Here is a 16021-nt window from a genome sequence, read left to right as displayed (position 1 = left end):
TTTAACCCACTGAGCCACCCAGCTGCCCCGAAAATCATAGACTCTTAACAAAGCTGTATTGACATTATTTTAGGAGCACATAAAAAATTTTTTCCGTGTGCTTGGAGTCTTTGTGTGTTGCAAGAAGAGGTTCTTGCTGAGTTAAGATGAGCAGTTATTGTAGTTACTTGTCAATGACCCTGAGTTTGTGGGTGAGTTTATCATCGCTTTTTTTCCAGTGAGGAACCACTACAGAATCCGCCTGCGAAGCCATTTCCTTCATCACCTTCACTCCTGCCATTGCAAAAGATAGTTGGTCAAGTTCCTGTTTTCAAGTGTTTAAGAGACTTTACCAAAACAAATGTTTGTCATTAGATGGAAGGGCACAGAGCATCTTGTGGTAGCTTAGTTCAGTCAGGTGTGGTAGTCAGAACTACTAAAGGCAGCAGCATCTACCATGTATTGAGCACTTAACAGTATGCTGGGTATTGTGCTTAGTGCTGTAATGGATAGCTCTACTTACTGGTATCTCACAATTATTAGGACATGGAAAATGTCTTTCTTTGTGCATCCAGTCATTTTTTTTTTTTTTTAAGATTTTATTTATTTATTTGACAGAAGAGAAATCACAAGTAGCAGAGAGGCAGGCAGAGAGAGGAGCAAGCAGGCTCCCCGCAGGGCAGAGAGCCCAATGCAGGGCTCGATCCCAGGACCCCGAGATCATGACCTGAGCCGAAGGCAGTGGCTTAATCCACTGAGCCACCCAGGCGCCCCTCCAGTCATTTTTTTTACGCAAGCTGATTTGACCTCGGAGGGCTGACTAGGTCATTAAAAATTAGTTCTTAATGGGTGGGGTGGGTGGAGACTGGATTTATATACCATATGGTAAAGAACCTAACAGAATAGTTTTTAAGTTCGTGTGGAGGAATGTTCAAAATTTGCCAAGGAAACTTTGAAATAGAATAGCATATATATGTCATACAATTTAAGGTTCTCGCTATCTAGGAAGTGGTTTGAAAGAGTGTGGGAATTGAGATGTGAGAAGTTTGTTTTATTTGTAAAAGCATGTGGAACATTTATAGTGTCCTCAGTAAGCATTCAAGTTGTATATCGTTGGCGTTAAGAATATGGATCATATAAATACCTTACTGGCCGTTTACATTTTGTAATATTTTCCTTGGTCTGTGTAGACTTGGACTAAGAGTGTGGACTACAGTTTTGTCTTCTAGTTTGGTCAAGAGAGGCCAGAATGGCTTATGGGGATCTATTGGTACCATATGAGAAAGAGGTTTGCTTCACTAAAGGATTACTTTGGTTTTATGTATTACAAGGAAAAGTTGGGATCATAGTTCTAACCTCTGTCCTTCTTCCTTCCCCTTCCTATTTTCCTCCCTCCCTCTTAGCCAGTGTTTGGCTGCCTACTACTACATGCCAGGCCTTGTTCATCACACCTGGGATGTGGTAGTAAACAAAAGTCCCTACTCTTCTAGAGGGGGTTTTAGTTTGTGTGTGTGTGGTAGGGACAGACAATAAGTAAGATAGATAAACTATTTTACAGGAAGAGGGAAGGAAAGAGAGAGAACGTATTTTTTCGTGGAAGAGGGAAGGCTTCTTTGAAGTGACTTATGAGGAAAAGACCCGAAGAAAGTTCGGATGTCCACCTTGGGGATACCAAATAAAAGGCTCTCTGGTTGATAGTATAACTGGCATGTTCAGTGTACAGTAAAAAAAAGCAGTGACTGAGGGGTGTCTGGGTGGATCAGTTGGTTAAGCGACTGCCTTCAGCTCAGGTTCCAGGGTGGGTAATAAGTGATACGTGACCATTTGGGGCCATACAGGTTATTGCAAGGAACTTGGAGGATTTGGTTTTGTTTTATCTTGAGAGATAGGAAGCAACCAGAATTGATACTGGGGAGAGGAATGATGTCTTTTAACTTGTTCTTTTGTACGTCATTCTGGCTGCTGTATTGATGCTGAATAGCCTGAATTAATTCAGTCGAGGATGAGAGCCAGACCGTTGTTTAAGAGACTCTTGGCAATAATCTGGGCAGTATGGACCAAAGAAGTAATAATGAGAATGGCAAGAAGTGTCTGAGTGCTACACATATTTTGAAAATAGTTCCAGTAAGATTTACTGATGGACTGAATTTGTGTCTGTGAGGGGTTTGGGCAAAGGGTCTGAAGTTAAGGATAACAGAGGGTTTTGTTTTGTTTTAAGCCTCTAAGCAGATCAGTTCAATTGAAGCAGGTTTGGAATGGTATAAATGATGGGGAAGAGGGAGTCCATCAGTTTTGCATAGTAAATTTGAGATGCTTTTTAGGCCTTCAAATGCTGTTGAGTAGGCAGGTATATCTGGAATTCAGAGGAGTAGTTTTGGCTAGAGATAAGAATTTGAGATTCAGAAACATAGCCAGTACTTAAACTATGGTATTTGATAAGATCTCCTAGGAAGTGAGTGTAGGAAAAAAGACTGAGAGGTGTGGGCAGTTGGAGTCTTACAAAAAGGCAAGAGAAAAATCAGGTTACTGTGATTTTTTTTTGAAAGACAAATGAAAATATTAAGGAGAGAGTGATTACCTGTGTTGGGTGCTGCTGATATGTCAAGAGTGATAAGGACTGAGAAGTGGATTTAGCACAGTGGAGGTCATTGGTGACCTTGACTGGCTGTTTCAGTGCAGTAGTAGGGGTGAGAACTTGGATCAAAGAGATAATGGGGGAGAGAGATTAGATGGAATGAATCTCTGTTGTAAAAGGGAAAGAGAGAAATGTGGTAATAATATTTTCTCTGGCCTCTTATCCTTCGCTGACCTCCTCCTGATCCTTCTCTCTTTCTGTTGTGAGCCTGTCTGGGCCACTTTTGTTGCTAGATTGTAAGTTAGGAAATGCTAGGCGTGGGTTACCTTCTACTGAATGGGATGTTTTAGATGCCCTGTTACTCTGTCGTTTTTCTAGTCCTGAGGTCCCTAACCAGTTCACCTTCCTCTTTCCACATTTCAGAGTGTCATTTCCAGGGTTTATAGTTGTGTCTACACTGTATTGCCTGGACCAGAGGTTCTTCTGTTTATCTTAAGAACTGATAAATTAACTAACAAATTGATTTTTCATTCAGCTCATTTTCTTCAAGATGTGTCCTTTAATGCTTAAACCCCAGTAGCTCTGAGTACTGTTTCTCAAAGTATGGTCTTGCACATTTCTTGCATAAGAACTATGCAGGAGGCTTCTTTTCATGCAAGTCCCTGGGGCTCATTTCAACTTTCACATACTTCTTACACACAGTGAAGTAGGAACACCACTCTGAAGTTGAGCTTTTATAAGAACGTTGGTTCTTCCATCTTTCAGTCAGCTGACTCTGATTATAGCTAGCTAAATAAATGGCAGGGCCAGAATATGGAATTTAGTGTTTACTCACTCTCTATACCATATTCTTTCTAACAAGCTGTATTTTTGTTTTTAAAGTGAGTAGAAAATGTTTTTCTCTGTAAAAATCCTGTTATTAGTTAATTTGAGGGGCTGAATTAATAGATTCCTTTGACTATTCTAGAGATAGCCAGAAACAAGTTCTTTCCCATGGAATAAGTGGTGGTGTCCTTCCTCCTCCTTCCCCCTTTCTGTCAATATTTTGTGCTTTTTTGCTCCTCTACTCTACTTTCAGGCCCAGGGCTGGGAACCTGGGAAATGCTGAAGGTAAAAGATTGGTTTTCTTTCAGTTTTAGTTGCAGTGTGATAATTATGAAAGTGTCTAAGCCCCCTGCTGCTTACAATAAGAACTTTAAGTTGTAAGATACGCTCCTTGTCAGGCTCTTGCTTAGGTAAGTGAGCTAGATCAAATAATAGCTACTCTTAAACTTTAAATTTATGGCTCTTGAACAGTTGGGATTATTTATTCAGGATTTTAAAAGGAGGAATTAATATCATATATAGAATTTGAATCTTCTAACCTCAGTTTGAATTTTGAAAGGCTCTAAAGTGAAATCCACTCTAAAAAGATGACAATGTAGGCAAAAAAGTAGACAGAAAATTGATTGGTTCACTCTGAAGGAGCCACTCTGGGATAGCGGTTCTTGGAATAACTGAGTCTTTCAGTATTAACTTTGTTGTTTTGCTTTATTCTTGAAACATAACAGAGTCCTGTTCTCTGAAAAAGACACAGTAACTAGGCCAGTGTTTTGTTCTGAATCTTCATGCTCAGATTCTGTGTCTGGTCCTACAGCCAGCCAAGAAGAACTGCCATTTCCATCCTTCTTTGTCATACTGTGTTTTTCTCCATTGGAACACTTCAGTGTGTGTGTCAAAGGCTTTCTGGATCTTTTAAACTTCAGTTAGGTGGGTGTTTTTGTTTTTGTTTTAACAGTTTGAAAATTAAGCAGTACAAGCCATTGCTAAGTCAGTCTCATATTTTAAAAATTTCTTGGCAATTCCTTATTTCTAAACTACAGATATGCAGATATCATTGAAAGTTGATCTGCAGTTAAAACATGTGGTAGGAAAGAGGCATGGATAACCTAGTTGAAGACCAGTCAAAGTCTTCATGACATGACTTTGGAAATAGAGAACACATAAATAACAAAATTATCACAGTAAACTTGAAGAATACACAGTAATGAATTCTGAGATATAGTTCCCCAGGGGAGAGCTTTCCCCAGAGGGAGGTGGGTGCTCCTGAATATTTTCAGGCTGGAAACCTGAGTTGGTTATGACAAACAGATTGACCTGAGTACTGCTACTCAGGGGCTGTGTTGGAGAATTAGTACATTTTTTGTTTCATTGTACTTGGCAGAGTACCTATTATGTAAATGTTACCGATTAATAAAAAGTCTGACAAATGGGCATTGAGAAGAGTTTGAAGTACCTTAAGTCTTTAAAGGTTGGGTGTGTCTTAGTACATCTCTTGGTCTTTTTTTCCTCAGTCTTTTTTTTTTTTCTTTTTTTTTTTTAGATTTTATTTATTTGTCAAAGAGAGAGCACAAGCAGGGGGAGCAGCAGTCAAAGAGAGAAGCAGGCTCCCTACTGAGCAGGGAGCCTGATGTTGCCACTGGATCCCAGAACCCAGGGGTCATGACCTGAGCCAAAGGCAGACGCTTAACCAGCTGAGCCACCCAGGCTTCCCTCAGTCTTAAACATGTAAAAATTAAATGTACAAAAGTACAAATAATTTATTTGTTGATCTGCACTAAACAATAACAAACTAAAAGTATTTGAAAGGTAGAGTTTATAAAGTTCAAAAGTGTGGACTTTGGGACAAGGATAAAAATAAATGTGGAATATTCTAAAATATCTTTTTTAAATTTTTATTTATTTATTTGACAGAGAGAGAGATCACAAGTAGGCAGAGAGGCAGGCAGAGAGAGAGGAGGAAGCAGGGTCCCCGCGGAGCAGAGAGCCCGATGCGGGGCTCGATCCCAGGACCCTGAGATCATGACCCGAGCCAAAGGCAGTGGCTTAATCCACTGAGCCACCCAGGTGCCCCAAATGTGGAATATTCTAAAGGACAGAGTTCTATTTCTTCTACAAATAAATTGCAAGGAGAAAAAGAGGAAATCTTTTACAAATTTGAGATTTATTACCAAATGCAGTGTGTGGATCTTCACTTTGGAGAAACCAGTTGACAGTTCAGAATATTTGACCAACAACTGGATATTTGACATTAAGGAATTGCTGTTTTTTAAATTATGGAGGTATATAGTGTAGTGTATGTGTATAAATATAGCACAGTATATAATATACTGTATTTTAAGTGAATTTACCTTTTAGAGATACACATGGAAATACATACAGATGTACTGACCTGATGGCTAGGATTGGCTTCAAAATTAATCCACAAGGATTGGGGGTAGATGTTACAGATGAGATAGGACTGGCCAAGAGTTAATAATAATTAAGTTAGTTGATGGTTATGTGGGAGTTCACCAACTGTTAGCTTGTATTTAAGATTTTTCATTTAAAAAGAGCCCAAGGTAAATGCAAGAACATAGGCCAAGACCAGGACCGTGTAATACTGTTTCATAAAACTAATATGGATTACAGAGGTCTGTATGATCTGACCCTACTACCTTCCTATATCCAATGTCAACTCCAGTGCATTCTTCCCCTTGTTTCCTGGTTGAGCTCCAGCTACAGAACCTGTATACATAGCATTTCTTCTTAAGACACACCACAGTCCCCAGTATCTTTTGTGCATCTCCACATTCGCCCCCTGCCTCCTTGGACCTCTCATCCCCAGCAAGTTTGCGTGTCCACATCCTGATGTATTCTTTGGAATTTATTAGGTTAAATGTTTATACTACAGAGAAGTCTTCTACATGCCTCAATCTAGATCCGATGTCATAGCTACAATCTTTTCTCTCACATTTTGCATGACTGTTTATTAACATTTGTATTGCCCATTAAAGTCTAAGCTTAATGAGCCACAGTTCTTGTTTGTTATTACTGTATCCTCAGCACCTGGTTTAATCTCTGGTAATAAATAATAGGTACTTATATCTTAAATGGCACTGGCACTGGGGTAGGGGCGGCAGACAAGAGGAAGAGTTGATGGTGGCTGAAAGTTTGGCTTAAATAATTTGCCAAAACACATAGATCTCTTTTCAGTTTTGGAGTTAATCTTATTTAAGCATTAGGACAAGAGGGTTAACTATTCAAAACCCCCACCTCCACCCTCTCCCACCACCCTGGAGTCTTTATGAGGATGAATTAATTGGAAGTTTAGAATTGGCTCTGGTAGATTGGTTTCCTGTTACTATAGACCTCTCTAGAAAGCTGATAATAGTTAGAATGACAGATACAAAATGTTTCTTAAACTCATTCTCACCGAAGTTTTTATTTTACAGACAAAACATGAAGGATGTTTGATGGTAGACTTTTTGCCGCCCCCCCCCCCATTTTATTTCCTCCATCTCTGTAAGTTTGGGCAGAGGGTAATGTCATTCAAGTTGTTGCTGAATACATTATCTATTCTAATGAACTACAGTTGAGCCTTGAACATAACATGTTTGAACTGGGAGGGTCCATTGTATGTGGTATTTTTTTGATACAGTACTATAAATACATTTTCTCTTATGATTTTCTTAATATTTTCTCTAACTTTATTGGAAGGATGTAGTATATAACACATAAAACATATACAATATGTGTTAATTGACTGTTTCTGTTATTTGGTAAGGCTTCCAGTCAACAGCAGGCAGTTAGTAATTAAGTTTTAGCATCCCAAACCCCCATGTTATTCAAGGGTCAGCTGTACTTTAGTTTTGCTGTTTAGCGTGGACCTTCTTTGGATGAGTCTGAAGCCCAGCCCTCAAACTTAAGTCTGTTGCTAACTAAAAACATCTATTTCCTGTATTTTTCTGCTTCTTGGAGGTTTATTTCTCCTCTTTCCCCTTCTTTTGTATCTTTTACAGTATAGAATTGGACTCCAAGATTATGTTTATTTAATCTTTTCTAATACACAGATTGTATTTTGCGGTTAGGATTATATAATTTATGAATGCCACATTCCCATGAGGCAGATGTTGCTGTTATTTCCAGAGGTCAGTTTTCATGTCTGTAATCACATAAAGTAAATAAAAGTGAGAACTTGGCTTGAACATGTATTCCTGCTTCTTCACCTGTTCATTTCATTCTGCTTTTAAGCTAGGTGGTAAATACTTGTATATACGTTTTTTTTTTAAGTGGCTCCCAGTAATGTCAGGATTTTCTATTCTTGTGACCCTGACTCTTAACCTGGATACTGTGAATCTAGCAACTTACTTTTATGCTCTGGTTGCTCAGGGATGATCTCGACTTCACTTACTTTATTCTGTTGGTTTTATAAGTCATGTAAATAATCCAGAGATTTCAGAACCTAGGTATCTCGGACTTTCTTGCACACTTGGAAGTAGCACAGAACTCTAAAATAATCTGTGTGCCAGTTTTTCAACATAGTGCTATGTAATTTGGCTGTAGACAGTTACTTTACTTTTAATTTTTTTAATAGAAATTTTCTACATAATGTGAAAGAACTGGAAATAGAAACGAAATCAGAATTTCTAACCTATTCATTGTTGTTTAATGAGATTTTTTAAAAAATTTCTAGATTAAAAAAAAATTTCCTAGGGCGCCTGGGAAGCTCAGTGGGTTAAGCTGCTGCCTTCGGCTCAGGTCATGATCTCGGGGTCCTGGGATCGAGTCCTACATTGGGCTCTCTGCTCAGCAGAGAGCCTGCTTCCCTTCCTCTCTCTCTGTCTGCCTCTCTTGTGATTTCTCTCTGTCAAATAAATAAATAAAATCTTTAAAAAAAAAAAATTTCCTAGGTCATAAGGTTGTGAGATTAGGCGCTGCTTTGGGCTCCATGCTGGGACCATGGACCTGCTTCAGATTCTCTCTCCCTCTGTCTCTGCCCCTCCCCTCCTGTTCCCCGCCAAACACACTCTCTCTCTCTGTGTGTGTATACACATACTGTGTCTGGTCCTACAGCCATATATATATTTTTTTTTTCTCCCCCCCCAGATCAGGGAAAAGTAGTATAAACCAGCACTGTTCTGCTAGATTAACAGATTTTCCATCTTGGAGTAGAAGTTAGGTGATTTTGTTAAAGACAGCATTAGGTCAAGTATGATGTGGTTCTGTGCCTAGCTTTACTGTTCTTTTTAGATAAGTCCACTTTTGCTCTAGTTTATCTTTGAGGAAGAGGAAGTGTCTGTCACCGCTGCTTATTGCTCTGCTGTCTGTGGCAGTTCTGTAGGCATTGAAGATAGGGTCTATCAAATAGAAGGAGCTCATATACTAGTAATATTGCAAATTCTTGTTTTTCTCTTGGCAGAAGTTAGATTCCTTAATGCTTTTCTTTTAGTAAAATCAGTGGTAATCACCTCTGAGTTAAGTGAATCAGATCATTACCTCTCATGGTGCAATAGAAAAGTTTTTTATCAGTGACACCTTTGAGGATTCAGTGTATAATTCCTAATATGTAATAAAAATAAGAGGACCTTGGCTGCCACATTTGAGGTTAAATCTCCTTGCATAAAAGTTCCTGTGTTGATGTGTTCCTCCTCTTCTACTGAAACATTTCTATTAACATTACCATTCAAGATGATTTTAGAAAATTAAAGACAGAAATCACTTTTTCGTTTTCTACATTGGCCAACATGTAAGCTGAAGCCTAAATTTTTAAGTGTTTTCCACTTTGTAGTTTCAGAGTGTTTTATAAATATAAGAGCTTTTTTAGAGGAAATGATTTTTTTGTTCAAGTGAGTGGCATAAATTATTGGATCCTGTAAACTACCCTAAGTTCTAGATATGTGGTAATAGTCTTCTTAACCCTCTAAAAAGAATCTATTTATACAGCATATGCTATTTTTTTTTTAAATTTTATTTATTTGACAGAGAGAAATCACAACTAGGCAGAGAGGCAGGCAGAGAGAGAGGAGGAAGCAGGCTCCCTGTGGAGCAGAGACCCGGATGTGGGGCTCGATCCCAGGACCCTGGGATCATGACCAGAGCCGAAGGCAGAAGCTTTAAAACCCACTGAGCCACCCAGGCGCCCCCAGCATATGCTATTTTATACAAATAAATGCTGGTACATAGCTGGCAACATTAAAATGTATTATTCATGTGGTATTACCAAAGGAAACATTGGTACTGTATCTTCCTGGATTTAGTTAACCAAAAATCAATCCATAATGTAAAATTTTAATGGATATTTATATAGCACATGGAGAGAAAGCATATTTACCAATATGTTTACAAAAGTGAGGGGCAAAATAGGAGTTCAAATGAATTCGTAGGCAGTAGCCTGGTAGGTGTAGACAAACATTTTGGTACAAACTGGAATAAAGTAGTACACAGCAGAATAATAGTTTAGTAGATATTCTAGTGTCCTGCATAGGCAATAAAGTTAAAATAATTACTTCACTAATTGTTAGCACAGAATAAGCAATGAGAGAATTCAAAGACTCATCTCTGTTGGAATTTGTATCTTTTTCTCCATCATTCACAAGGACTACATTAGAAACCAATTCAGTATATAATTATCACTATACAACCTTAAGTCATGTGCTCTTTTTGAAGTCTGTGACTAATATTAAATCAACAGCTCTTTGATCTGTAAATTATCAGAGTAATAAATTTACATTTTGAACATTGGGGGGAATCCACCTCTCCCTCAAGTAAACTGAATTTCTGTGGCATGTATTTGTTATAGGGGGAAAAAAGGTGAGATGTGAAGATCTTATTCTTAAAATAATTTTTTCTGGTGTTCTGTTCTGTCACTGGAGTCTGGTATCATCTTCATAGCTACCTCAGACTTGTTAACTGTTTACTTTGCTAATAGTTTGGCTTTCTACCCATATTGCTGGTATTTTAAAAACAAGATACTGGGGTGCCTGGCTGGCTCAGTTGGTTAAGCATCTGCCTTTGGCTCAGGTCATGATCCCAGGCTCCTGGGATTGAGCCCCATCAGTCTCCCTCCTCAGCAGAGAATCTGCTTTTCCCTCTGCCCCTCCAACCCCACTCGTGTGTGTGTGTGTGTGTGTATGCGTGTATGCGTGCACACACGGTGCAAGTGTGCTCTCTCTCAGACTCTTAAAACCACACAAGATACTTTTTGGACACTTGGGATGGGGGTGGGGTTTTCATTTTTCATTGATTACATTACAACATTGTGGACAACTTTCCATTGAAAATCACTTCCAATTCTAAACTGTCAAATGACAACTGTATCTGTACAATGAAAACTGTTCATAATTTGGTGCTGCCCGTCCTTAATGAGTTTATTAGCCAACTTCCAAAAAATACTATTAGGAAGTTGTTTGTTATTGATATTTAGGAGAATACCTGTAGAGTGGGCTTGTTAGTTTTTACCTTAGGAAAATTTAAAAGGGCTGTTCTTTAATATCAAAAATAGTACTTGTCAAAGTTCTTGTGAACGGAAATGTTTTAAGTAATTTTCTTCTCTGTTTTAGTCTCAGAGTTGAAAACAGATTTTAAAGTGTTTGGGTTTATTTCCTTTTTTTCGACCCCTTGATATCAGACAAGAAGGGGGAAAAAAGAATTCTTTTGGTTAGGATGTACCTAAATTCAGAGATAACAAATAGGTTTCATCTTTCTTGCCAATTAAGAGTGCTTGGTATCCTGGAACACTGTCATGAGAAAGCTTATGGATCAAGTTCAGGATCACTGGGAGAGACTGCTAGGATTCTTTGTCCATCGAGGGTGACTGAGGAGGAAGCACTGTAAATTTGCCACGAATTTTCTTTCCTTTAACTTAGTTTTTAACATTAGGGTTTTGTTTTGGCTAGCCACTGCCCATTGTTAAAACAATTTGTGAATAAACTGTCATTAAGTAAACATTATGTTAATTGTTCTGATCAGTTTTTGTCTTTGAATTGCTTTTACAGTATTTGACTTCCATTATACTTGGTTTTCTTGAAGACTTAGGATTTGCAAAGAAGCCATGGGAGGTGTATGGTTCCTTACACATAAGAGTGACAGGAAGTAATGAGGTTTGAGGCGAGTTTAGTTAGGAAAAGGAGTGTATAACTTAAGTTACAAGTAATAGTAGCTAAGGTTTATTGGAGTAGCCCAGTCATGCTATGGTAAATGGGCATTTGGTGCTGTGGTAGCTTTGGGAATGAATGAAATGAACTTTACAAAACCAAGAGATTTAGCAGGATAGGAAGGTAAACCTCGTGGAGGAATGAAAGTTGGAAATTTGATATGCAGGTTAACTAACTACCTCTTATTAAAAAGGTGGGGGGGGGGCATTTTTATAGTTCAGGAATGATCCAGAGATTATACTTAACCTCTTGAGGTTCTTTCCTGATTTGAGCTAGAACTAGAACTGCAGCCAACATTAAACCAGATAATTAGACTTCTCTTACTGAGAGAAAGAGAGAGGTGGTGGTGGTGGGGCAGGGGTGGGAGGGTGGGGAGCGAAAATCTTTTTTTTTTTTTTTTAAAGATTTTTTTTTTTATTTTATTTATTTGACAGTGAGAGAGAGAGATCACAAGTAGGCAGAGAGGCAGGCAGAGAGAGAGGAGGAAGCAGGCTCCCCGCGGGGCAGAGAGCCCGACGCGGGGCTCGATCCCAGGACCCTGAGATCATGACCTGAGCCGAAGGCAGCGGCTTAATCCACTGAGCCACCCAGGCGCCCCGGGGAGCGAAAATCTTAAGCAGGATCCATGCCCAGCAGGGAGCCCACCCAGAGCTAGACCTGGGGCTCAGTTTCACAACCTTGAAATCATGACCTGAGGTGAAATCAAGAGTCAAATGCTTGAGCCACCCACGGCACCCAGATAATTAGACTTTAAGTCTCTTTACATCTTGTACTGATTTTATCAAGGTTAGGAAACTGTAAAATCCCTTCTTTCTAAAAGAGAAATAATTGGGTAATACTTTGTCACAGTGGTTGGCTTGAATGGCTTATTTTTGGACCATATAAAATAAAAGTAAAATATCATTGCTAACCTTGGTCTTAATTATAATGGTATAATTAAGTATTAACTCCTTTCTAACCCTGCTGTGGTTAGATGTGTTCTGTCATTATTGACATTTTTTTTCTTTTTTTAAGATTTATTTAATTTAGAGAGAGAGAGAGCAGGAGGAAGGGCAGAGGCAGAGGAAGAGGGAGAGTGTCTCAAGCTGATGCAGACGTTGAGCTTGGAGCCTGAGGAGAGGCTCCATCTCACAGCCCTGAATCAGGGCCTGAGCTGAAACCAAGAGCTGAACAAGCTTAACCAACTGCGCCACCCAGGCACCCTGACATTTTTGTTTCTTTTTATAATCTCATTAGTAGACTCTGTTAGAGTTCACTTAAGCCATTTAAAATTTTTAGTAGTGAGTATATCCTGATTGGAGGTGGGGCTACAGTCAGTGTGACTGCTTCTGCTTTCTTAGAAAAGAATTTTATGGAAGATTATGAAATACTTGGATTATAGAATATACCAGGTGCCATATACCCCTCTAATATTTAAGGAATGTTAAAATGTTGTCATGTATTTCCATGAAACTTTTTATTTTTATTGTATTTTTAAGGGTTTTTTTGTTTGTTTGTTTTTTTAAGTAATTTCTATGCCCAACATGGGGCTCGAACTCATCACCCCAAGATTGAGTTGCACGCTCTACCATATGAGCTATCCAGGATCCCCAGACTTTTGTTTTTAAAGAGGAATCACACAGTACGTTATAAGTAGAGCTAAAATCCAACTTCTTCATTCCCATTCCCAGAGGTGATGAGAACCCTGATCCTAACTTTGTTGAATATCAGTACTGCACATATTTTTATACTTGACTATTTATGTATTGGCAACAGTCCTTCTTGTATGTTTATGCTTTTTTAGTTTTCTTACAACTTTTCCATTCCGTGTTGTTGAGATTTAGTCATGTTGATACCTGTAATACTTATTAATAAACAGTATTCCTTTAAATTCTTTTACTACTTGTGGGGCGCCTGGGTGGCTCAGTGGTTTAAGCCTCTGCCTTCGGCTCAGGTCATGATCTCAGGGTCCTGGGATTGAGCCCCGCGTCGGGCTCTCTGCTCAATGGGGAGCCTGTTTCTCCCTCTCTCTCTGCCTGCCTCTCTGCCTACTTGTGACCTCTCTCTCTGTCAAATAAAATATTTTAAAAAAATAAAATATCGTTTAAAAAAAATTCTTTTACTAGTATCTCAGACAACTTATTTCTTAGTTCATTTTCCTACTTTAGCAAATTAGATTGTAACTTTCAGCTATTACAGACTGTTGCAGTGAATCTCTTTCTTCATGCAGATGCGCAAGTGTTCTCAGAAATAGAATTTCATGATGGTCGGGTATTCACATTTTTCTCTCAAGCCACGTATTTCCAAATTAGCCTTCAGAAGCAGGTGTGCCAGGTTTTATTACTGGCAGTGTATGAATTGCTATTCTCCACATCTTAAAAAACTTGGTTTTTCCAGTCTGGGTTTGAAATAGCTTCCTAAACTTGACCTAATACTAATATTTTAACCAAAATCTAACAAGGTATGGCGTATTTTTGTGTATTCATTGGCCATTTGGATTTCTTACATGAATTTTCTATTGTTTTATTAGATTGTCTTTTTAATCTCTTTGTTGGACTTCTGTTTTATATTCTGGTATTTAATCTTTAGTTATGTGTGTTACAGATAATCTTCTCCCAAATAGCGGCTTGCCTTTAGCTTTATTAAATCTTTTGTTGTATGTTGAAATTTAGCTAAGATGTTTTTTGTGTCTTAAGGAATCCTTCCAAAGATATTTTTCTTTCAGTTTGGCTTTTCAGATTTAGGAATTCCAAAATTAAGCAATTATATGATGATGATGGGAACTAGTTTCACTTTTTTCTGTGTAAAGAGCTGGCCATTCAACTATCCATTGAATAGTTAAATCTTTCCCCACTGATAACGGATGTCATCCCTTTTATATATCCAGTTCTGAGTTTTGGGGCCTTGTATTTTGTCTCACTGGTCTTTTTGTCTTTCTAGATTTTGCTTTAATTGTTACGGCTTTACAGTTAAGTCTGTAGTTGCCGGTTTCCATCATATTTTCTTTAGAATTTCGCTACTGCTGGTCTTTGTTTCCTTGTGAATTTTTGGATCTTTTTATCTGTTTGCATTAAAAACCCTGTAGGGAATCTGGTTGTGATTTACTTGAATTTATACACATGAGAAAATTGTCATCTTAAAAAAAATTGTGTCTCATTTTTGTCTTTATGTTTTCAGGTTTTATTATTTCTCTAAAGATCTTGTATGTATCAAGTTAGCATAAGTTGGTGCTGTGAATAGTGCTTTTTATAAAAATGAATATTTTCTACTTGTTGGCACATACCAACACTTTGACAGTCTTGACAGTTTTGCTGAATTCTTTGCTTTAATAATTTGTGATGTCTTTTGGATTTTCTGTGTCGATAATCTTCATTATTTATATGTGTTTTATGTTGAAGTAGAAAGTATTGCTCTATCTCCTGAGAAATTTCTGTCTCCTGAGAATATTTCTATGTCTCCTCTGAAATTGCCACAAGATTGGGATACTAGAAGGCAGTTTCGGCTAGTTAATTTGGGAAATAGCTATATGTGAAATTTTGTCCATGTGTGTCCTATAATTGACATACATAAATATATACATACGTTAAGTCTTGGGTTTTTCTTGGCACTAGACTAGGTGACATAAGGGCCTTTAGATGTTAAAATCCTTCCATTCCCATTGGGTATAAATGTTGCTGCTACTCTCGAATTTCACTCAGTTTATTTCCTTTTAGGAGACGCAGGTCAGAATGGAGATGGGCTGCAGACCGAGCAGCTATTGTCAGCCGCTGGAACTGGCTTCAGGCTCATGTTTCTGACTTGGAATATCGAATTCGTCAGCAAACAGATATTTACAAACAGATACGTGCTAATAAGGTAAGAGATAAATGTCTGGTCTTTTTCAGCTCAACTAAAAATTACCATTATCCTTTTTTCCCCATCCCTCAAGAACTCGTAACTGGGTCAAAGAGAAGAGTTTAATATGATCTGATACAGTGTTTAGTTTGTTTAAGGGCCTGGTGTTTCGAATAGTGCAGACCACACTGTTAAGATTAATGTTAAATTGAACACGTGTTTAGAACGAAACAGTTCCTGTATTTGGGCTAATAGGAAACCAAAAAAAAAAAAAAGAGAGACTATATAAATGTAAGCCATTGATGTAACTCATTATTTGTTATATTTATGGAAAAGCAATGATGGCTAAGGATAACCTCTTGCTTTTCTACTTAGATGCATTTCTATTTTACCACTAAGTGTCCCTTGCTTTTTTAAGGAAAATTAGGATTTTTCCCTGAAAGACTGTTCCAATGAAATTAGACATTGGTGTTTGGGATTTTGTGTCCTCCAGTCTGCAGAGTCCTGATTCTTACCAAAGAACTTTTATCTTTGATAGTGACACTGTGGTAGTTTTTCTTCTTAAAAATCACCTTAGAAAAGAGTCCCTTACTCAGTTTGGGTTTGACTGAGGGGTAAATGTGCATGGAAAAGACACACATTTAGCAAATAGGTTAGTGCCTACCGTGTACCAGGCACTGTTCTCTTTAGAGGGGTGTGT

The 16021-nt window shown here is 38.2% G+C and overlaps 1 protein-coding gene across 5 annotated transcripts in view; it reads left to right on the top strand.

The window, feature by feature from the left end:
- The window catches only part of KANSL1 (KAT8 regulatory NSL complex subunit 1), a 182886-nt gene that overhangs the window by 111841 nt on the left and 55024 nt on the right, over positions 1-16021 (top strand). For all 5 annotated transcript variants that reach the window (XM_045984617.1, XM_045984616.1, XM_045984615.1 and 2 more), the window contains one exon: positions 15201-15342. In XM_045984617.1, the coding sequence (XP_045840573.1) occupies positions 15201-15342 (142 nt within the window). The remainder of the gene's footprint in view (positions 1-15200; positions 15343-16021) is intronic.

This window comes from Meles meles, chromosome 18 (assembly GCF_922984935.1).
Source record: "Meles meles chromosome 18, mMelMel3.1 paternal haplotype, whole genome shotgun sequence".
NCBI classification, from domain to species: Eukaryota; Metazoa; Chordata; class Mammalia; order Carnivora; family Mustelidae; genus Meles; species Meles meles.
Note: the sequence above shows the minus strand (reverse complement) of the source record. Positions and strands in the feature narration are given on the sequence as shown.